Below are 23,172 nucleotides of genomic sequence, written 5' to 3'. Positions count from 1 at the left end.
ATCTTTCGAAAATCGAAAAAAACTAATTCCTTTCGTACCCGTAACATTTTTACAATTTGTTACGGTACACCTATATCCACCCATTTTTATTTAATACGAATAGCCCTAACTTGTCTTGCATTCACTCTGACATAAACCAACAACGCTGCCATATTGCGAGTTGGATTTTTCGCGCATGCGCACTGCAACTCAAGACCCTGATTTTCGTCTACTGTCGTAACTGGTTAAACTGTGCTCTAGTGTAGTACTTACTTATATTCGGATCATAGATTTAGTAGAATAGACTGCTTATGAGAAAAACGGTAGTGGTGGTATCCATCACTGATAGTGAATTCGATAGATTTACACTGACACTGAACTCGTATTGCACTGAACTGTACGAGTGCAGCACTAGGTCCAATCAACACTCAACACGTTGGTGTTGCATTGAAATAAGACTAGTGTCGACCGGACTCGTACAGTTTAGTGCAACACGAGTTCAGTGAACGAGATACACACGTTAGTCGTTGATGTTGCACTACCATTACAACTATCTAGTGGCAAATATGAGTGTAATTTTCAAAAAATATATTTTTGATAATAACAATCAAATAATAAAAGATGATACTCATATTTTATGTGAAGTAGAGAATGAAGCAGGTAAGATATACATTTTAGATTTAATATCTTTACTTGCATACCTTTAATCCTTATTATATTATTATTAATTAATAACAAAATACAAAATATAATATACACAATATATTGTATATATGTATATATATACAGGGTGTCCCAGAGCACTTGCGCTAATGTAAGAACGGCGCGGTAACCATGGGCAGCGACGCGCTGTCGCTCTCACTCCCCTCACCGCGCGCCTGTCAATGCTGGATACGCTGGGCCGTGCTATAGCTCGAGCGGCTCGAGCGCCTGCCTCGTTACATCTCAGCGCGCTCTTATTTGCCTAACTTTAATATTAAATATTTTGATTATTATTACGAATATCACAAAATGGTATAAGACCTTTTTGCTCAGTTTACTGTGCCCTACCTGCTCACGAGCGTTGGCACAAGTGCTCTGGGACACCCTGTATATGTATACAGGGTGTCCCGTAACTCTCAATTAATACTTTAGGAGGTGAAAGAAGGTGGAATTTTGAGTAAAAAGTTCCTTTTCCGACTTTGGCTCAGACCATTATTTACCGAGTTATTAATAATTAAAGTTGACTAATCAGACGGCGCGCGGCCGGAGTACTTAGGAGCGTAATATGCCATGGGACCCTTCGTGTTTATCGTACATTTTCTTCATTAAAATTTTATTGTAAATTTTCTTGTTAAATAATGAATAAATAAATAAATCAATAAATTGATAGATAAATAAATTAAGTTTTAAAAATTTCTCAAAAAGTTGAAGTTTAAGTAAAAACTGAGAACACCATCGTTTCTATGAAAAAAATTACGTATCATATGCATATGACGCATGTAAAGACAATTTTTTAAGAAATTGTTTAAACAATTTATTTATTATAATAATGTTTTTTTTGCCAGTAATCTTCCTAAATATTCATGGAACATCCCGTAGTTATTCCCATCACTGCTTGATTAGCCGTGAGAATTTATGGGTTAAATAATTGAATAAATGTATAAATAAATAATACATAATTAAATGAACATAATAATAAGAAATAATAAATAAAAATAAAAAGCAATCAGAAATTTGTATACATTTCTAACTGTGCTTATTCTTCTTTATTTATTTATTTATTTATTTATTTAATTATTTACCTATCAATTTATTGATTTATTTATTTATTCATTATTTAACAAGAAAATTTAAAATAAAATGTTAATGGAGAAAATGTACGGTAAGCACGAAGGGTCTCATGGCATGCTACGCTCCTAAGTACTCCAGCCGCGCACCGTCTGATTAATAAACTTTAATTGTTAATAACTCGGTAAATAATGGTCTGAACCAAAATCGGAAAAGGAACTTTTTACTCAAAATTCCACCTTCTTTCACTCCTAAAATATTAATTGAGAGTTACGGGACACCCTGTATATATATATACAGTGTATCTCAAAATGATCGTATCATCTCTCGGGTGCAGGTTAGGTTAAATGGAACAGAAAAGTCCTGTACCATTTTGCGATTTTCAGAATAATTATTGAGAAATTAATTTACAAAGATCGGCAAATCTGGCGCGAGTATCAGCCCGCTGCAAGAAAGATGGCGAGAAGGACGGCCTACCACAAAAAAGATGGCGAGAAAGATGGCCCACAGCTAGGCCGATCGCTAAATAATAATCGCTAATCTATTGTTCTTATCAACGCTTCTCGTCTATACCCCTGATAACCGCGAGGCAATGGCGCCTATTTACGCCATATTGAGTAGAAGTAAAGAGACAATAACAATATACGATTGTCATTTTTTAGTATTATATCTACCACAATCGCATGTATTCGATATATTGGTGGCTATGTCTATACGGATGCTACTATATATGCATTGTAAGAGAGACAAAGAAAGATAATAATGCTATCTTTGTCTCTCTTGCAACGCATATATAGTAGCATCCGTATAGGCACAAACACTGATATGTCGAGCACACGGACGCAATTGTTGGCAGATAATGTCAGACAAGGAGCGACAATCGTGTACTATCTTTGTCTTTCTACCTTCACGCGGTACTACCAACATCGATTCGTTAGCTGTATTTTAGGTACAGATAGCCATATTCTAATTTTTCGTTTTCAGCTTCGAAAAAGTTATGTTTCTTTATAAATTTTGTTTTAAAATGTTCTTTATAAAAATTAGAAGGGTCGTAAAGAGCCGAATTTTGCAATTTAATTCTTAAAAATTTATAATAAATTTAATTCGAATTCAAAGAGCAGCTACACCTGATCCGCGGTAACTCGCGATCAGCAGTACATTTTTGGAAATTTTATTTAGACCTTTTTTTCAAAAAATCACTCTTTACGACCCTGCGGACAATGTTGCTGATTAAAAATATCATAATTTTATTGCGATTTTCTCTAAATTTTAGCTGTAATACGACAAAAACGAATCCGTAGTTCGCAGCTGGCCGATAGGAGTCTTCACAGTGCCTCCGGTAGAAAGAAGATTCCGACAAGGAAGATTCCGGACCGAAAATGTCGTAGGATAAGAGATCCGACTGTACTATGGTCCGAATTGAAACCAGGTTGAAGTGACCTCCGTACAGTTAGCTGAACCACATTGATTTTTTTATAATTAAAATTAACTAATCGCTTGGTAATTGTTTGGTGATGATTGGTCGTCCAATTAAAACGTTTGGTCGTTCACCTTTTTTTTTAATTAAATAATAAAAATTTCGAAGTAAAGTTAGCCGAATATTTTTATTTTTCGTCCAATCGAGTTAAACAAAAACTTATTCGATGCAGAATCGTTAGGTGGTCACGAATAAATTCTTTACAACGTTTGGTGGTCCATCGTTTATCCGAAAAATGAAAAAAATCATGTGCGGTAAAATGACGACGATGACTGTAAAATTAGCCGGACCAATATATTATTTATTAAGCAATTTTATTCAAATTGGTTTTACATGATTCAAAATCGTTTGGTGGTGATTGGTAGTCCAATTAAAACGTTTGGTGCTTAATTATTAGATTATCAAGATTCCAAATTCTTTTAAGGCTGATTCACACTTTGGCAAAAAAGCAGGTAAATGTGAAGATGAGCGGTCCTCCTCACCGATTTTATTGAAAATTTTTTTAGTAATAGATTTTGGCTCGAAACGAACGAATCTAGCAAGATTCCCGCTGTTGAGCTCTGTAGTTTTGATCGGTGGCCGACAGGTGGCGCCGTTGTCACTTGTTTAATTAATAATGTTAATTATTTATTAATAAAATGCTTTAAATTATGAATGTTATGGTGGAGCAATAAAAGGCAATTAAGGAGCAATCGTTTTATGTTGAATATACTTGCAATAGAATATGGGAAATACATATTTCCAATAAAGTGTTTGGTTCTTTACTGCATCGGAAAAAGTAATGCTACAAGCGGAGCAATTGAATTTTCTCATAAGGAAATCGTGGAGCAATCATTCTATCGAAAAATCATTGTTAAATTCTTTGAGATATAATTATAAACAATAATCCCGCTGTTGAGCCCTAATTTAATTAATAATTACCCAAGTAGCACATATTCGTTTCAAAAACGTTTCACAAATGTTTCTGCGAAACGTTTTAAAACCGGCTTTTAAAAACGTTTCTAATTGGTTAAAATGTCCACTTAAAAAACGTTAAGGGAAACGTCATTTTCTAACAAAAAAAAAAACGTTTAAGAAACTGTCAAAATACGATTTTTTTCCTTTATTTGTAAAAAATTTGTTTATCCACAAATTCAATAAAATAATGCAAATATGGATATAATCCATCTATTTTCATGTTCTGAATCTCTTCTCCAAATTACATCAGAAGTCAAACTGACAAAAAAGACATAATTTAAATTATACTTTTAGTACCTGTTTTTTTAGGTTTTATATACATGTTATGAAAACTTGAATACGAGTTAAGTCTGAACACGCCACGTAGCGGCAAACAAAAGAACACTATATTATAAAATATTATAAAATATTATAAAATATTATAAAATATTATAAAATATTATAAAATTATATTATATTAGTATATTATAAAATAGATCTTTTTTGTCTTGTCGAAAAGATGATCAAAAAGTCATCTTTTCGTCGACTTAACGTAACTATGACTTTTAGAAGACATTTTTTAGACATCTTTTAGTTTTCTGTGCTATCTGGGGATCGTCTTAATAAGTACAGTCTTAATAATGTGTATATATATAATTTTGAATTAAAACATTAATTTTTGTTCTATTTATAGAAACGTAAAATATACGTTTCTTAAACCATGATTTTAAAAATGTTTCTGTTGAAACGTTTCTTATTGGTGCTTGACGGTTAAAAAATATTGGATACGTTTAGAAAACGTTTATAAAACGAACATGTGCTACATGGGGTGTTAGTAAAAAAAATAAGAAATATAAATATTAAATTATGGGATACAAAATGTGCAGTTATTTTATATCTTTTATATAAGCTTGTTTATCATACTTAATATGTATATACATGCGTGCAATACGCGCCTTCACAGCGCTTGCGCAGAAAGGGGTGTCATACATACTTGTTTGTACATAAAATTAGAACTGCCTTATACATAAGGAGTTAGCAGTCTAGTATTATATAGAAGTCTGTGACTATAATATATATATATCAGAGAGAAACCTCCCAAGTAGCACGTATACGTTTCACAAATGTTTCTGCGAAACGTTTTAAAACCGGCTTCCGAAAACGTTTTTGATTGGTAAAAATGTCCACTTAAGAAACGTTAAGGGAAACGTTATTTTCTAACAAAAAAAAACGTTTAACAAAACGGTTAAAATACCGTTTTCTTTCTTTTATTTGTGAAAAATTTGTTTATTCACATATATATATATGTGCATTATTTTATTGAATCCGTGAATAAACAATCATATTTATTATATATATATATATATATATATATATTAAATATAATTTAGTTCAATTTTATTAAAATATATATATATATAATGTGTGTATATATATATATATATATATATATATGTGTGTGTGTGTGTGTGCGTGCGTGCGTGCGTGTGTGTGTGTGTTTATACATGCACGAATATGTATACAAGCAATTATATTCATCGCGCGATTGCTTATATGGCTACATAAAAATGTTTCAATAATAACATATAACATCCCAAGTAGCACATATTTGTTTCAAAAACGTTTCACAAATGTTTCTGCGAAACGTTTTAGAACCGGCTTTTGAAAACGTTTCTAATTGGTTAAAATGTCCACTTAAAAAACGTTAAGGGAAACATCATTTTCTAACAAAAAAAGAACGTTTAAGAAACTGTCAAAATACGATTTTTTTCCTTTATTTGTGAAAAATTTGTTTATTCACAGATTCAATAAAATAATACATATATGGATATAATCCATCTATTTTCATCATGTTCTGAATCTCTTGTCGAGATTACATGAGAAGTCAAACTAACAAAAAAGACATAATTTAAATTATACTTTTAATATCTGTTCTTTTAGGCTTTATATACATGTTATGAAAACTTGAATACGAGTTATTTAAGTCTGAATACGCCACGTAGCGGCAAACAAAGGAACACGTATATTATAAAATAGATCTTTTTTATCTTGTCGAAAAGATGATCAAAAAGACATCTTTTCGTAGACTAAAATTAATTATGACTTTTAGAAGACATCTTTTAGACATCTTTCAAAAGATGACTTTTTTTTTGTAGGTAGAAAGATATCCTTTTAGACATCTTTTAGCCTTGTCAGAAAGATAATTTAAAATAGACATCTTTTCGTCATCTTTTAGTTTTCTATGCTATCTGAGGATCGTCTTAATAAGTACAGTCTTAATATTGTGTATATATATATATATAATTTTGAATTAAAAAATTAATTTTTGTTTTATTTATAGAAACGTAAAAAATACGTTTCTTAAACCATGATTTTAAAAATGTTTCTGTTGAAACGTTTCTTATTGGTGTTTGACGGTTAAAAAATATTGGATACATTTAGAAAACGTTTATAAAACGAACATGTGCTACCTGGGATGTTATTCGTAGTATATAAAAATATTGCACGCAATTACGCAATAACTAATAAAATATATTAATTAATTCATATATATGAAATTTCTTATCTATAATTTATAGATATAGCATGGACTTGAACCAAACGATAAGTTTACCGACAGTATCGAAAAGTGGATGTGGCTAAGTGTTTCCAATTCCTAAAAGTGGATGCAATGGCGCTGCTGCACAACATGTAGAAAGCGTTTTACGAAAAACGCCGGCATGGCCGCTCTCATGGTTTCTCTCTGCATATATATATATATATATATATATATATATATATATATATATGTATGTATATACTATACAATTGTACAAAGAGTAAAAAAAACAGGAGAGAGTATATGGGTCGAGCTAAACGGACGGAAATGCCTATATATACCAGCATAAAAGTGAACACTCAAAATGGCTGCTTATATTTTAATATGCAACAAATAAAATAATATATATTAATAATATTGAAATTTTAACATATTATTTACTGTCCTTTAAATAGTATATCTAAATAAAACATAACCTTCAAAACATTAAATTCTTGTTATTATATTGATAACAATTATTAACCGATGAAATGTTATCCCATAATTTCGCGCTGTTGTTATGCCACAGGCCTGACAATGCACCATAATTTTATTTCACTATTTTTTTTAAGAATTAATAATTGTGCAAAATAATACGCGCATGTATCTCTCTGATAACAGCAGCAGACGATGCTAATAAGCGTAAAAAAAGTGGACACTCAAGATGGCGGCTTCCGTCAGCGATTTGGCTAGCTCCCATCACCGATACATTTTCTCCTGTTTCTTTTTACTCTTTGCTCTTTGCAATTGTACGAACGCCAACATGAAATGATACCTTTAAACTGAGGTTATAAATTTGAAGTTAGTCGAAATAGATGTATGTTTACTAACATTTACAAACAATTTAAGAGAATTATATATTATATAATTTGAAATTAATAGAAAGATAGAACGATAACAGAATTAGAGTGAAAATGAGCGACTACGTTTGAAATAGGTATGCTTGTTTTTATGACGTATTATTCATAACATTTAAATATAAACAAGTATATATATCACATATTAGTCATATATATAAAATTAAATAAACATTTAATAATTTCAATATATAATATATTAGAATTTAAACACATATTACACAAATATATATAATTAAACATGTCATATTTAAATTGATATTTTCATATCCAGTATGATCAGCTGTCTTGTTTAAATAGTCCAATGTCAAATTGCATTTCTGCATTGAATCAACAAGTTTACAACTGTTTAAAATAAATTTTTACCTTTTACTATAGATATTTTTGATTCCCAAAATGTTGCACGAGATTTTATTATCACTTTGGGGATGCTCAACCAGTGTATCACAGATGATAGAAGCAGATGTAAGTATATCATAACTATAAGTAAAATAAAATATATTATCTCTTTACAATTATTATTATATAATTTCTCTTATAGTCTATAGATCTTGATAAATACTTACATCCTGGAGAACAAGCATTACTCAATAAAATATTAGACATTGTGAAGGAATGCAATGTTATACGAAATTTTATACATACAGTGAACAGTGAAGATACAAAAGGTCTTAGGAATATTCAGATAAAATATTTTGTACAAATTGCATAATTGTTCTATGCATAACTTGATCCTTTTACATTTCGCAGAAGTTCTTCCTGGCCTGTACATATGTGCTCTGTGTGATGGGATGGATCAGGCACTTGAGCCATTTCGCGAAGAAATAATTGAGCTGGAGCATACAGTTTTAAATGACAGTTATACTCCTTTGTCGTTAATCCTCTGCAACATTGAAAAATATACTTGTTTATTTTCTCTTTTGCATTCCATTATTCGTGAGGTGACTATTTCTACAAAGTCAGTGTTTGCATATATACAGTTAAGGAAAAATCTAAGGAATGTAAAAACATACTTGTGATTTTAAAAGAATGAAAATGGATTAGTTAATTATTATGAAATATTATAATAATTTATGCACAAAGATGAATGAAGAAAAGAACGAGAAAGATTAATGTGATTCTGTAAACATCAAAACTTTCTTTTTTACTCCAGATTCGAACGCAGAAACTCCATGGTTCTAAATTATTGCAATGTTTACATCAGCATATGCATACTGGTATACCTGAGATTAGTTCCACTTTGGAATTGTAAGAAATTTGTAAAACTCGACACCAGTATTATAATTATATTATTGTATTATAATCTATATAATTTAGATATTCTATTTTATAAATATATATAGAATGACTCACTCCGTTCATATCGTTTTCTACAAACATCTAACAAGCTGGCTCTTGTATGGGCATCTAGAAGACGCTCACAGAGAGTTCTTCATACAGAAAACATTGGATTGTGAGAAAACTCTGGTGCATGAGGATGTGAAAAATGATATCGAGACACGCGACCAATTGGCAAATAATAGCAAAAATATCGATGTCAATATGTGGGATTACGATGTTCAAATGGACATGCTTCCATCCTACATAAAGCCGTCCTTGGCGAACAAAATCTTGACCATTGGTCAGACTGTAATTATGTTTGGAAATGATCCCAGGCAAAAGAAAGGTAATTTTATGAAAAAAAAATCAATTTTGAATTACCAGTTTGAAGAAGGGAACAAATTCAAAAATACAATTTTTAGGAAAATAAAAAACTTAACTGACGTCGTTTTGATTTTTCCTAGACGAAATTTTTATAAGAATTTTTTTAGCATACAGTCAATTAGTCCCAATGCAAATAAACGTATCAGATTCGTGATTATGAAATTTTTATTATATAAATAAGTTGATAAATTTTTTCCTTCTTAAAATTAATGAAATTTATGCATGAAAAAAAAGGTAAAATAATATATTATCTATAAAAATCATTATTTGATACTTTAATAATAAAGAAGTATTAAAACAAACATTTTAAAAGCAAAAATTTAATTTACGATTTTTTATCATTTAATTTCTTTCAAGAATATTATTCTATACTTCTCATCATGTACTTCAAGAATTACAATATAATTACGTAAAGATAAATAACTGAGAACATTTTTTAGATTTCAGCACAATGTCTAAATCGAAGAATTCCATATGGGGCGACAAGGAATACGAGTATTTCAGAAAACTTCAGAATCTTCAAGCGACATCGAACATTGTCGAGTTTGACCGCACGATCAACGAATTGAAACAGTGCGTAACAGAACTTTTGTGGAATGTTGCCGTCGAGGAAGCGCAACTGATGCAACAACTGAGACTAGTGAAGGAGTTCTTTCTGATGGGTCGCGGTGACCTGTTCCTGGAATTCATTAAACTTACGGCACATATCTTAAATAAAGCACCGACAAGTCACACATCCAGAGACATTAATCTCGCATTTCAAATAGCACTAAGAAAAATGCATTTAAATGACGAAAGTGCTATAGATAGTTTTAATTTCGCGGTGCCCATGCCACCTACCGAAAACGAGGACGTGGACACGGATACCACTGACCTTCTCAACAACGAGAGACAAGATCCTAATGGTAATTGCATTTATTATATTTTTATTTTGCACTTTATTTTTATAAATATACAGGGTGATTCAGACCACCTGTGCAGGCCGAATGTCTCGAAAACCGAGAACGGCAGATAGAAATGTTTCCTACAAAAGTTGTAGGATTTCAAGTAACGCATTACATAGTAATTTTAGTACGACCTTGAATAGCGTTGTCAAGGTCACGTGAAGGTCACCTTCAATTTCTTAAATGGAACCTACTATTTTTTATTACATATTCTTATAGCTTACCTCGAAAGCTTTCCAAAACGCTGCAATAAAATATTTTTTCATTAAATATTTTCCGAGTTATAAAGATTCAAAGTTGCAGTATTTTGACGTAAAATAGAAGATATCTCGTAAAATATTCATTTTTCGATTAATTTACCTTAATACTTTTATGCACAGATTAATGGGACGAATCAATTGGCGTAAAGAAAATATAATTATCTTTAAGAAAAAATCTGAATTTGCAACTGGCAGTTACACATTTTTACTTTAACATAATTTTGTGTTTCAATTACGGCAATTGATTTGTCTCATTATTCTGTGCATAAAAGTATTAGGGTAAGATAATCGAAAAATGAATATTTTACGAGATATCTTCTATTTTACGTCAAAATACTGCAACTTTGAATCTTTATAACTCGGAAAATATTTAATGAAAAAATATTTTATTGCAGCGTTTTGGAAAGCTTTCGAGGTAAGCTATAAGAATATGTAATAAAAAATAGTAGGTTCCATTTAAGAAATTGAAGGTGACCTTCACGTGATCTTGACAACGCTATTCAAGGTCGTACTAATATTATTATGTAATGGGTTACTTGAAACCCTACAACTTTTGTAGGAAACATTTTTGTCTGCCATTCTCGGTTTTCGAGATATTCGGCTGGCACGGGTGGTCTGAATCACCCTGTATAGTTAAAAATACATTTTTTTTTTATTTATTCCAGAAAAACGTGGATGGGGTCTTATCACGCTGAAGTATAAAGTTGTTTGGCCGTTGCATCTGTTATTTAGTCCAGTTGTGTTAAACGATTATAATATTTTATTTCGCTTCCTATTGAGAGTTAAAAAGACTCAGATAGATCTATGGAATCTCTGGAGTGAACACATGCATCATAAAAACGTGTAAGTTACATTTATTGTAATTAAAATTGAGATTTTTATTCATTGTACACAACTCACATAGCAAAATATTTATAATTCACAGCGACATTGGTGTAATTCAGTTGAGAAATAATTTGGTCTTCATTGTCGACAACTTACAGTATTATCTGCAAGTGGACGTATTGGAAAGTCAATATACTGTGATGGAAGCGAATATGAAATGCACACGAAATTTCGAGGATATACAAAAGGCACATTCTGTATTTCTGGCTAACGTTATGTCGCAGACCTTTTTACTTGGCAATGAAGCAGGAAAGAAAAATTCTGTAAGTTTATCACAGAATTACGCATTCACAAAATTCACAATTATGCCGAATGTTGCAAATTTAGTGATCCATCCTTGGTATCTTAATTCTTTGATTAATTTAGAATCAATCTTTTCTTTTTCTAACAATAAGTGAAAACATAAATCATTATTTATGCGCATATTTTCAATATTCGATATTATTTTATTTTTTCAATAAAATTACGAGACTTTGTCAAAATTTATTTACAATTAAAAAATAAGGATTTACTATCTATATTTGCATGCAGTTTAGATTCTAAAAAAATTATGTTTATGCTTAAAATACTTAAGTGCTTAAATAAAAATTAATTTTACTATATTAAGGTCGGTATGAAATATAAGAAATTCGCAGATAAAAATTGGCTCTGTAAATCTAAGACACTTGTATACATTGTTTTGTTTATATGTTTTATTTATATATTTTTTCAACAGGTAAATATGTTGATACACCTTTTATTACGACTATGCGACGATTTCATCTTACAAGCGTCCATGTGGGAAGTTGGTAATTTGCTTCCAACAGAGAAAGAGGAACTCAAAACACTATGCGAAACACTCGACAGTGTAATGAACTGGTTGACAAAGACATTAAACAGAGTGCGTGCGCAACCCTGTGGGGAACACTTAGCTCGATTGCTACTGAGACTCGATTTCAATAGATGGTTCAGTCAAAAAGTCTAAAAGAGGTAAAAAAAACGTACGTAACAAATTATAAGTGAATGCTAGTATAATATTGTAAAAACGAATAAAGAATTATATATTCTTAATTGTTTTAAATTCCATGTTGAGACAAAGGTACTAAAAGATCAAATAACACTCTATTAATATTTTTCATTAATTACAAAGAAAACTATGTAAATTTGAAATATGAGAACTTTAATTTACATATAAAAAACATTCTAGTCTACACACATATACCCTACCATAGAGATTACTTTGTATGTTTCTATATTTCTTGAATTTATTTTTTTGTACTATGTAACTTGTAATCTACAAAATTAATAGAGAATAATTTTTTTGATCCATATAATTTTAACATACACTCGTATACATTAAATAATGCTCTTTACATTGCACATTTAAACATTTATTTTGTAAAATAATGCTAATGGCAGTAACGGTAAAAGACTAGTATGACATGTATCTGTGTTTATGGTGTGTACATTCTTTTTTCTTATAATATATTATAACATACTATTATATATTATATTATAATAATATATTATAAAATTATTAGAAAATCTTCGTAATTCCGCGCACAACATCGAAATTGAATTTAATTGGGTGGTTACGAGGATTTTCTGTCATTGCAGAGATATTCTAATACCGAAATTTATTAACCGCACATGAAAAAGATAAATTTATAAAATTATTTTAATAACAATAAATTACTGCATAACAATAACTTAACAATAAATTAAATACATAATTTATCAATATTTCAATGTCGATAATTAAATTTAGTGCGGTGGCACTTTTAATATGCGATGTGCCTGAGTGCGCGAAGTTTTATCATGCTAATTGGTCAACTTTAAACTCTTACCATTTGAAAACACTTGTAGCCTCATTTTGGTATTAGGATTTTCGTCTCCAAATGACCTCAGGAATCCACCATTAAAAGGTGATTCGGTAGGTCTGGGACACCCTGTGTATATATATGTATAAAGAATGTCCCATAACTCTTAATTAATATTTTAGGGGTGAAAGATGGAATCTTGAGCAAAAAATCCTTTTCCAATTTTTGCTCAGATCATTATTTATTGAGTTATTAACAAATAAAGTTAACTAATCAGACGGTGCGCGGCCGTTTATTTCTTAACGAGAAAAATTGAAATAAAATTAATTGAGAAAATGTACGATAAGCACGAGGAATCCCATGGTGTGCTATGCTCCTACGTATTCCAGGTATATACACACTATATATATATTGTAATATATATGAATATATATCATAAAAGAAGTATAAAAGAATAGTTCTTAAAACATATATGAGCATTATGTGAGATTTCTTAGACATTAAGATTATTATTTGATATAAATATGATAAAAAATTCTTATTTTATGTTATATATTGAAATACATTTTGTTTATAACATATGGAATTCTTATCTTATTTGAAATTTTTCAATCGCTATCGTCGTCATCGTTATAATCTTCATCGCCGTATCCATATGTACTATCATATCGACGTTCTCGTAATTGTATCGCATTTTTGATAGACGCATCAGAGGATAATTTTTCCGCAGTGAAACCGTCATTATTCTTCAAAGTCGTGTCTGCATTGTGTTCCAACAATAAATTTATCATCTCCAAGTGTCCGTGATTCGCTGCTACGTGCAGTGGTGTGTCACCCATTTTATTCTATAATTAATGGAAAAAAAAAATTCAGAAATAGAAATCCTTGTTAAAAATATATACGAGAAAGAAATAATAACGACAATATGCTTAAAACAAGACAATGTAATGAAAAAGTAGGTCATTTATATAACTTACATTTACCGCTAAATGTGTTTCTCTAATTTGATCTGAATTTTATTCATCTCACTTAAAATATTGTGTAATATTACAACGAATTTTGACTGATACAACTACATTTAATATTAAGGAAAAACTACACAGATCAGCTAATGTAAGTCAAAAATTAATACAGTCGGACCTCTTATCCTACGACCCTCTTATGCTACGAAACCTCTTATCCTACGACAAAAAATCCTCTCATGCTACATTCCCCAAAGGGGAATTATATCCCCACTCTCAAATTTTTGTCGTAGGATCAGAGGTTTAAGGGGAAGATTCCGGACCAAAAATGTCGTAGGATAAGAGGTTCGACTGTAAATACAAAATAAATGTTATAAAATTAAGAATTAATTTGTATCAAAAGATATGTCCTGTAGAATTAAAATTTTTTATTTTCATGAATTTTTTATACAATCAATGAAGTAAAATTTTCGTGGTAAAATCATGTAAAAGAGTTAATTCAATATAAAATAATATTTACGATTTTAATGTTAAATTATAGTTTACAGAACATATCTTTACTTTAACAAACAAATTAATTATTAATTTTATATTTTAATTTTAAAAGGCTAAAAATGTTTTGCGTAATCAAATTCATAAATCTCTCGAAATGTATTAGATTTATTAACTTTTGACATAACGGATCCATGCCGCTCCTCCTTAAAGATGAATAAACATCCAATTTTTCAATCTACATGCAGGTCCATTCTCTTACTTGAGCATTTATCACAGGATTTGGCAGATTGAGAAGCTCGCGTGCGCATTCCAGATGACCGGTACGTGCGGCCCAGTACAATGGCGTGTTCCCGGCTGCGTCTAAACCGGTCCCCGATATACCCTGCTTCAAATATTCCCTCAGAAAGGAGACATTACCACGTCTAGCAGCGTCGTGTAACGGTAGCTCGATCTCCTGCGTTTGTTCTTCCACTGAAATTAAAGATAATGGATGTTACTTTTAGACCCAATGCAATAGAGAAAATATTAAAAATAGGAATAGGAATAAATATTAAATATTAGAAATAGAAAATTGGATCTCATTTCAGAATAAGAAAAAGGAATGAATTAGCGCATAATAAATTAAGAATAATAAATTACGAATCCATTCTGTTCACTTATTTGAAGTAAAATAATTCCAAATTATGCTTTCTAATATTTAATATTTATTCCCATTCCTAATATTTTCTTTATTGTGTGTTGGAGCTTTAAAGGGATAAAGAAATTTTTCGTGTAATCTTCCTCTCACCGTAAGCAACAGGTATAAGTCCCTTCTGGTCTCCGCATTTGGCCCTCCACCAGTTTTGATCGGTATCTCTATCATAAACGTACAGTAGATCGCCCTCGTCGAATGACAATTCCTCTGTCTACAAAAAAAAGTATGGTCATACACCATTCTCAGATTCTAAGAAACAGGTAATGGATTACTACACAAGATTTACTTACACGTTGTGCATTGTACTTGCACAATGCTCTGACCACTTTTACCCTACCTTAAAGTTAATGTAATGTTGTGTTAATACATTTATATTTAATATTGTTATTTTTTAAATCTTTGCGAATCGATTATGTCGAAATAACAAATATACGTCATGCATGTACTTGATAAAATATTATTATTCTAACCTCTTTTTGTAATAAGAGTATATGTTACGCGTAAAAAATACATATTTTTTTCAATGATTATAATATAATCCGTTCTTTCAGACTGTTGCTTTTTTTCCTTATAATATTTCAAGCATATAGTTCATATTTTATAAAATTTTTTTTGGAACAAATTGAGACATTGACTTGAAGTACACATGATATAACCTTAAACTCTTATATACTAGAATTTTATTAAATTTGCAAACAAAATATAAACATAATTAATATAACAAATACAGAATCTATAATACATATACATACATACATAAATCCATTTATATAAATATATATATAAATATCGAAAATTTTTCCCATCATATATACATCATCCAGTCAGAAATAAGGAATGCTTTAGAAATTTTACAGTAAATATTTCGATGTCGTTATCAAATTATTCATAATAAGATTATAAATTATATACTACGATGTTGGAACAAAGTTATTAATTCACATATCACCATTTTGTGACATATTTACCAGGTTTCCAGGTGGTTTTAGGGGGTACAGGTGTTTTTACAAGACTCATGGCTGTGTGTAATTCTAACATCATGTAATATCAATCCAATGACTCATGTGATCGAGTTCACAGTAATGTATGTAGTGTACAGTGTAATTAAATTCTTCAAACACACGAATTATTTAATTGTTTAAATCTTCTTTTTTGCCACTTTCATAAATAATACCATGTCTGAAATAAAAGTTGATTTGAATTAAAATTTGACAGCTAGTATTTTTATAATCAATGATACATATAAATAAAGCAAGCTAGAAAGTTGTATTGAACAATAAAAAGGAGAAATTTTCAACTATATTATCTTAAAAAAAAAAAAGAAAAAAAATTACATAATTATACTGAAATACTTACTAAAAAATACAACCAAAACAAAAGCTATCATTAGCCACATCCAACATCTCCATTTCGAGTTGGTGTGTTCTTCTAACTTTAGAGATTCCTTTTTCAATTTAACAGCATTAATATCAGTTAGCTTGTCAGACATTTCCAATGCACCAATGTCCTTTTTTATGATAGCATTCGCCACTAATGCTTGTTCCTTCATACTGCTAGTCATGGAAAGCATATTCTCAGCAATCTTCTCCTGGATATTACGATTGTACTTTAAAATAGCATCTAAATCTTTATCCTGAATGTTCGAATTTGATAATCTCTGTCGTACACCATCTTTATCTGCAGCTAACACATAACTGATTCAATTTCAAACACAATACATGAAAAATTATATTTTTTATAATTACATATTACGTGTAATAATAGAGAGACAGTTACTTTTATCAGTGTGAAATAATTCCGCACGTAATTCCCGATTATATTTCGCGATGGTCTTTTGATGTATTTGTGTTGTGATATTTGTATTAATAGAATCAATTGTAGAAGCTGAATTTTTTGATAATAATTGTGCAGCAATTACTCTCTCTACTGGATTTGATAACTTCATCGCATTTATTATCCCTTTTAAGAAATCCATCTGTTTAGTGTAGCCTATCATAATATCTTTGGACGGTTTACTAAAAGAAAAATCAACTTTTTTTAATATCAAAACATCTACAATATCCACAACTGTAATAATGACACTAAATATCTAAATGTGTCTTAAAATTATATATATTTTATATTTTATATATTAAATAATTGAAAATCTTACTTTGGTAAGGTTTGCAATTTGTTTATCATGTCATCCAGAGCAAGTATATACTGAAACGAAAAATTTATATTTCTAATTAATTATTTATATTTATCAAATATATACATGTATGTGTATATATAAATAGATCTTTATGTAGATATATATATATATATATATTTATTTATTATCATGTCTTAAATAATAATTATAGTTATCATAAAATAAAGCTACATACAAGTGTGTATATGTAATATCAAATAATACATATTAACAATAAACTATAAATAAGATGTAATATCTTATATATATCTGTGTGCAAAATATATATATATGTGTATATATATATATATATATATATGTATATGTATATATATATATATATATATATATATGTATACTTAATTTTTTGCAGTTATTATATATAAAATTATTTCACAATGTTTGTAATGAAACATCAAATTAGATGTACGCGTTAAGTACAAATGTAAATAAAAACATAAAAGATTAGAAGCTCGCACACCTTTTCGAGTTTCCAGTCTTTATGAGGATCATCTTTTGCTATTAATTCGCAACGCGTTAGAAGTCGCTTGATATTAATTTCTAGCTTAGATACTTGAGACATTTATTCGCTTAATAAACAAACAATACGAGAAAAATGTGGTTTGTTCAAAATAGTTATACAGTACATATCATGTAATATTTCTTCTGCTGTCCACGTGTAGAGATCATAAACTTAGTTTACACCGAGCACTTAATATGTGTACTAAGTACTATACTAGCCAATCATGGCCAGTCTTCTAAAGAATGGAATGGCTATGATTGGCCAGTAGTATTTAGTACGCGTTTCAAAGTATGTCGGTGTAAACTAGGCCATAGACTACGTTTAAGCTAAAGGCCGGCGCACACACTTTTGCATAACGCATAATGCACATACATAAGGAAACTGATTGGCTACAAACCATGCATAAGGAATTCAACCAATCGAATTCCTTATGTATATGCATTATGCGTTATGTAAAAGTGTGTGCGGCGGCCTTTAATATTTCATAGAGTTTTAAATTCAGACTTCTACATTATAACTAGACCGCTAACTTCCTTATATATTAGATCTAAAAAGTGACTCCGAAAAATATGTACAACATTAGTAGGATAGAAAAAAAAAGGGGATAGATATATAATATGGCTACTATAGAAAACTCGTGTGTGAGTGACATTGCTTTAAATTCAACCAATCAGCGTGACTGTCATCCTACTAATGATGATGCATACACATAAGTTTTGTACATACTTTTTGGGGTTGTGTATTTTGCCAGAGTTAGCAGTCTAGTTATATATAGAAGTCTGTGGCCTAAATCACAGTATATACAAGGTACGTTCGGGGCGACACTATTCGTGCAATTTAGTACTATCGACTGTTCACAGAGATAGGTAGTAGTGCTAACAAACGCAATCGTGACGTCATTAATGATGGTGTGTGACGTCATAATTCTACGCTACCAATGCTATTCTTTCCGAGGTAGTGTGTCGATAGCGTTTGCATTGGTAGAGCGATAGTGAGTTCCCCGAACGCACCAGTAGTGTTCAGCATAACCAATTATTATAACTGATTGACATAATGCGTAATCAAAAAAATTCAGCGATGTATATATATCAATGTATATATATCAATATTTAAATAAATATGACAATATTGACAATATTTATAAAATATTTACAAGATATTTATAATAATTATTTAAATATTTTATAAATATTTATATCAAAATATAACTTTTTTTATAAACAACGGGTTAATTAAAAACGACCTGACTAGCCAAAATTATTCAATTTATTTACACGACATTTCGACCATATGGTTGTGGTCCTTTTCAAGTGTAACTATAAAGAAAATATATAACGGATCAAAAAATTATTATATGGATACAATTTTTACCGGATTAAACACAAACAATACAATATAATGTCGTTAAAAAACTAGTCTACTCACACGTAAATTAAGAAAGAGAAGAAAGAATCCAATGGGACATGTTTAAAAGTAGAACTTAATGATGGAATAATTAAATATGTCACTTAGTTAAAAACAATGGTTATTAAATTTGAGATGAACACAAACAACGAGACACGTCATGTCAGCATGAGTTTTTAAACGAAACTGTCAATGTTTAAAAAGAAAAACAGTTCAAACGACCTTTATAATTTTGTCATAAATATTATTTAAATTTTCGGTATCTCTTTGTAGGTTAATCGTAGAGTTAAATTTCTTAATAAAAAACATTTCAGCTATTTCTCTTTTCTTAATAAATTTTTCATCATGTAAAATAACCGTCCCACTCAAAATCATGCCCAAATTCAACTCTGTGCTTGCTAACGACTGATTGATTGGAAGGATGTAATTTTATATTGTTAAGATGTTCTTTAATACGTGTGCGTACATGTCGTTTTGTTTGGCCTATGTAGAGCGCATCGCAATCCTTACACTGTAATTTATAAACAACATCAGTTCTACAGTCAGTATGTAATCTGTCTTTACCACGCTTAATCAATGTATTAAGTTTATTAGTTATAGTCATAACGACGTTCAAACCAGCGTCACACACAATACGACGCAAACAAAAGCTAAATTCATTAACATAAGGAATTGAAACAAAAAGGCTGCTTCTTTGTAATTCCTTCCCCCGGGGGTCAAATTCTAAATTGTCGCGATTTTTTAAAAAATTGATCCTCTTTTTGATGTGTCGTCCAATAAGGTTGTCAGGGAAACAATTATTACGCAGCGTTTCATAAACGATACCCAAATTCTCATTGTGGAACCTAGTATCAGAGAGCAGCAATGCATAATCAACGGAAACGTCGTGTAAATAAATTGAATAATTTTGACTAGTCAGGTCGTTTTTAATTAACCCGTTGTTTATAATTAAATACTAGCGACTTTAATATCTAACTTATAATTATAACTTTTTTTCTTCCAAAAAGAAAAATCATTAATATTAGTAAATCATACCTAAAATGTGAAATAATATTTAGTTAGGTTTGAAATTGGTAATATGCTACGTTATTGCTGTTCATAGAGCTTGTTACCGCTATCACACTATTGGCTCCGCGAACATTTTTGGTAGCGTTTGCGTTGGTAGTGTGATAGTGAGTTCCCCGAACGCACCCACAGTAGCGCAACTCTCTGTTGACATCCTTGAGGCTGAGAGTGCCGTCACATGCAGCTCCATAAAGTTAGCCAAATCACTTTGATTTTTTTTAAATTAAAATTAACTAATCGTTTAGAAATCGTTCAGAGATGATTGGAAGTCTAATTAAAACGTTTGGAGGTTCATCGTTTTTTTTTAATTAAATAATTAAAATTTCGAAGTAAAGTTAGCCGAATATTTTTATTTTTTGTCCAATTGAGTTAAACAAGAGCTTATTCGATGCAGAATCGTTAGGTGGTCACGAATAAATTCTTTACAACGTTTGGAGGTCTATAGTTTATCCGAAAATAAAAAAAATCATGTGCGGTAAAATTCCAAATTCTTTTAAGGCTGATTCACACTTTGGCAGAAAAGCAGGTAAATGTGAAGATGAGCAGTCCTCCTCACCGATTTTATTGAAAATTTTTTTAGTAATAGATTTTGGGTCAAAACGAACGAATCTGGCAGAAAAAATCCTCGCTCTGCCACGCGAAGCGAGATATATTTTTTAAGATAATCACTTTTGAGACTATGAAACCTCCCATTCGGGCGACGTATAGGGTGCGTTCCTTTTGGACGCTTACACGCTTAAAGCGCTTATAAGTATTGCTTACGCTGTTCTATTTGGAGTTATAAGCGCTTATAAACGTATTAATGACGTCACTATGACGTCATAACTTGTGCTAACAAATGCTTATTTCATCGAGGTAGGGCAGCAAAAGCGTGAGCGCTTACAGCGCGTGAGCGTTCATATGGAACGCACCCGTAGTATCGCATGGTGAACAGAAAAATGAATTTAAATTGTAATGTGATTAATATATGGTTAATATTTGATTAATAACTAAAATATGATTTAAATTGTACATTGGTATATGATGGTAAAATCTTTTCTACGTAATTCTTTAAGCGTAATATTGCAGTTTTCTTGCGATATTTATTAAGAATTAAAAGAATGTTTTCTACTTCTGTATTAAATTTTAAAGAATCTCCATCGTCATCAAACAATATTTCGAACATTATTACAATTAGCGAACACAAAAGAACAATCTGTTTTTCCGCCATTTTGACATGCTCACGATGCTCATGCACCCAAAAGGAATTACTTTCCGTTTGCAATTTTAAGCGCTTAAGCAGCAAACGGAACGATTGAAAATAGCGCTTATAAGCGTGAGCGCTTACAGCGCGTGAGCATTCATATGGAACACACCCATAGTGACATAGGGCGTTTTCCAGCAAGCGACACAGACGACACAGTGTCCATTAATGTGAGGGAGAACATTTATTGTGTCTCACTTACACTAATGGACACTGTGTTAAGCCGTGATTACAGTATAGATTGCGAGTTCGGTTGCGGTTGGGGTTACTGTTGGACATTCAACAACCTGGACATTGGACAACAAAGCAACTTTTGCTGTGATTGGTTGGTTCCCAATGTCCAACAGTAACTCCAACCGCAACCGAACCCGCAACCTATAGTGTAATCACTACTTTACACTGTGTCGTCTGTGTCTTTGCTGGAAAACGCCCATAAAGTGTCCTCGAATTTTTTGCTGAGAGCGCGTTCGGGGAGATACTATTAGCGCTATAGTGACTCTTTCTGCGCATGCGCTGACATGTGCCGACGCCATTATGATCAGTACATGTACTTTTAACCTGCTTTTGGTCTCTAATTCTTGTCAGAACACATGTCGTGTTAGTAAAAAAAGTAAGAAATATAAATATTAAATTATGGGATACAAATGTGCAGTTATTTTATATCTTTCATATAAGCTTGTTTCATACTTATGTATGTATATACATGCGTGCAACACGCGCCTTCACAGCGCATGCGCAGAAAGGGATGTGATACATACTTGTTTGTACATAAAATTAGAGCTGCCTTATACATAAGGAGTTAGCAGTCTAGTATTATATAGAAGTCTGTGGTCGTTTCTCAAATTTTAAGATTTGACAAATGACTATGAATTTAGATCTAAGTCTTCTGGCTTAAGTTTTTTTATGTGCCCGGGCCTTTAAAGCGCGTTCGGGGAGACACTATTAACGCTAACAGTGTTGTTCTATCTTTATTCAACTTTTAATGAGTAACAAAGATAGAATAACATTGTTAGCGCTAATAGTATCCCTCCGAACGCATCCTTAATTTAATTTCTTAAATTCTATTTTTAATTAATCAATGTATTTTTTTTAAATATGTGTAAAAATTATGATATATAGTTTAATGTGAACTTCACATGATGACTTTGGAAGGTTGCCAGTGCAGGATAATATTTTTAAGCGTGATAGTATGCGATAAGAAGAGATAATTACGTCCTGATTCAACTATCTCTTAGTGATCGCGATAGCAGTGGTGGGGGTGGCAATGCTCATTCCAGTATGGTATGTAGTTCAATGATTTTGACACGTGTTAGTGCAAAAAGTGAGAAATATATTATATGATGGGATACTAATGTGCAATTATTGTGCCAATGCACAATAAATAGAAAGGAAAAAAATAATTTTTCTTTTTTTAAGTAAGCATA

General features: G+C 30.8%; 3 protein-coding genes across 12 annotated transcripts; 1 reads left to right on the top strand and 2 right to left on the bottom strand.

Moving 5' to 3' along the window:
• Positions 1 to 7,211: 7,211 nt before the first annotated feature.
• Positions 7,212 to 16,519, top strand: LOC140663951 (gamma-tubulin complex component 4-like). 4 transcript variants are annotated; one of them, XR_012046361.1, is made up of 12 exons: positions 7,212 to 7,677; positions 7,976 to 8,062; positions 8,139 to 8,265; positions 8,348 to 8,538; positions 8,751 to 8,845; positions 8,941 to 9,263; positions 9,742 to 10,206; positions 11,171 to 11,348; positions 11,431 to 11,653; positions 12,106 to 12,359; positions 13,372 to 13,578; positions 14,892 to 16,519. XR_012046361.1 is itself a non-coding variant. In XM_072888569.1 (10 exons), exons 2-10 carry the CDS (start codon positions 7,994 to 7,996, stop codon positions 12,352 to 12,354), a joined length of 1,920 nt encoding a protein of 639 aa, XP_072744670.1. In that variant the 5' UTR covers positions 7,212 to 7,677; positions 7,976 to 7,993; the 3' UTR covers positions 12,355 to 12,579. The 4 variants fall into 4 exon arrangements, 1 of the variants encoding a protein (XP_072744670.1); XR_012046360.1 differs by having other exon boundaries at positions 12,106 to 12,370; positions 14,923 to 16,519; XR_012046359.1 differs by having other exon boundaries at positions 12,106 to 12,370.
• Positions 13,576 to 16,424, bottom strand: LOC140663959 (osteoclast-stimulating factor 1-like). Of its 3 annotated transcripts, none has more exons than XM_072888584.1 (5): positions 16,309 to 16,424; positions 15,631 to 15,677; positions 15,434 to 15,551; positions 14,906 to 15,117; positions 13,576 to 14,034 (listed from the first exon to the last, which is right to left on the bottom strand). In XM_072888584.1, the coding sequence occupies exons 1-5, from the start codon at positions 16,379 to 16,381 to the stop codon at positions 13,798 to 13,800; spliced, it is 687 nt and encodes a 228-aa protein (XP_072744685.1). In that variant the 5' UTR covers positions 16,382 to 16,424; the 3' UTR covers positions 13,576 to 13,797. The 3 variants fall into 3 exon arrangements, with proteins under 3 accessions (XP_072744685.1, XP_072744687.1, XP_072744686.1); XM_072888586.1 differs by lacking the exon at positions 16,309 to 16,424 and adding an exon at positions 16,097 to 16,175; XM_072888585.1 differs by lacking the exon at positions 16,309 to 16,424 and adding an exon at positions 15,811 to 15,942.
• LOC140663957 (vesicle transport protein USE1-like) lies at positions 16,381 to 18,181 on the bottom strand. Of its 5 annotated transcripts, none has more exons than XM_072888582.1 (5): positions 18,161 to 18,181; positions 17,493 to 17,542; positions 17,117 to 17,355; positions 16,697 to 17,023; positions 16,381 to 16,519 (listed from the first exon to the last, which is right to left on the bottom strand). In XM_072888582.1, exons 2-5 carry the CDS (start codon positions 17,519 to 17,521, stop codon positions 16,479 to 16,481), a joined length of 636 nt encoding a protein of 211 aa, XP_072744683.1. In that variant the 5' UTR covers positions 17,522 to 17,542; positions 18,161 to 18,181; the 3' UTR covers positions 16,381 to 16,478. The 5 variants fall into 5 exon arrangements, with proteins under 5 accessions (XP_072744683.1, XP_072744680.1, XP_072744681.1 ...); XM_072888579.1 differs by lacking the exon at positions 18,161 to 18,181 and adding an exon at positions 17,995 to 18,154; XM_072888580.1 differs by lacking the exon at positions 18,161 to 18,181 and adding an exon at positions 17,995 to 18,154 and having other exon boundaries at positions 16,697 to 17,017.
• Between the last annotated feature and the right edge of the window lie 4,991 nt (positions 18,182 to 23,172).

Source organism: Anoplolepis gracilipes, chromosome 3 (assembly GCF_047496725.1).
Source record: "Anoplolepis gracilipes chromosome 3, ASM4749672v1, whole genome shotgun sequence".
Classification (NCBI taxonomy): domain Eukaryota; kingdom Metazoa; phylum Arthropoda; class Insecta; order Hymenoptera; family Formicidae; genus Anoplolepis; species Anoplolepis gracilipes.
The sequence above is the reverse complement of the archived record's forward strand: the minus strand, read 5'-3'. Positions and strand labels throughout refer to the sequence as shown.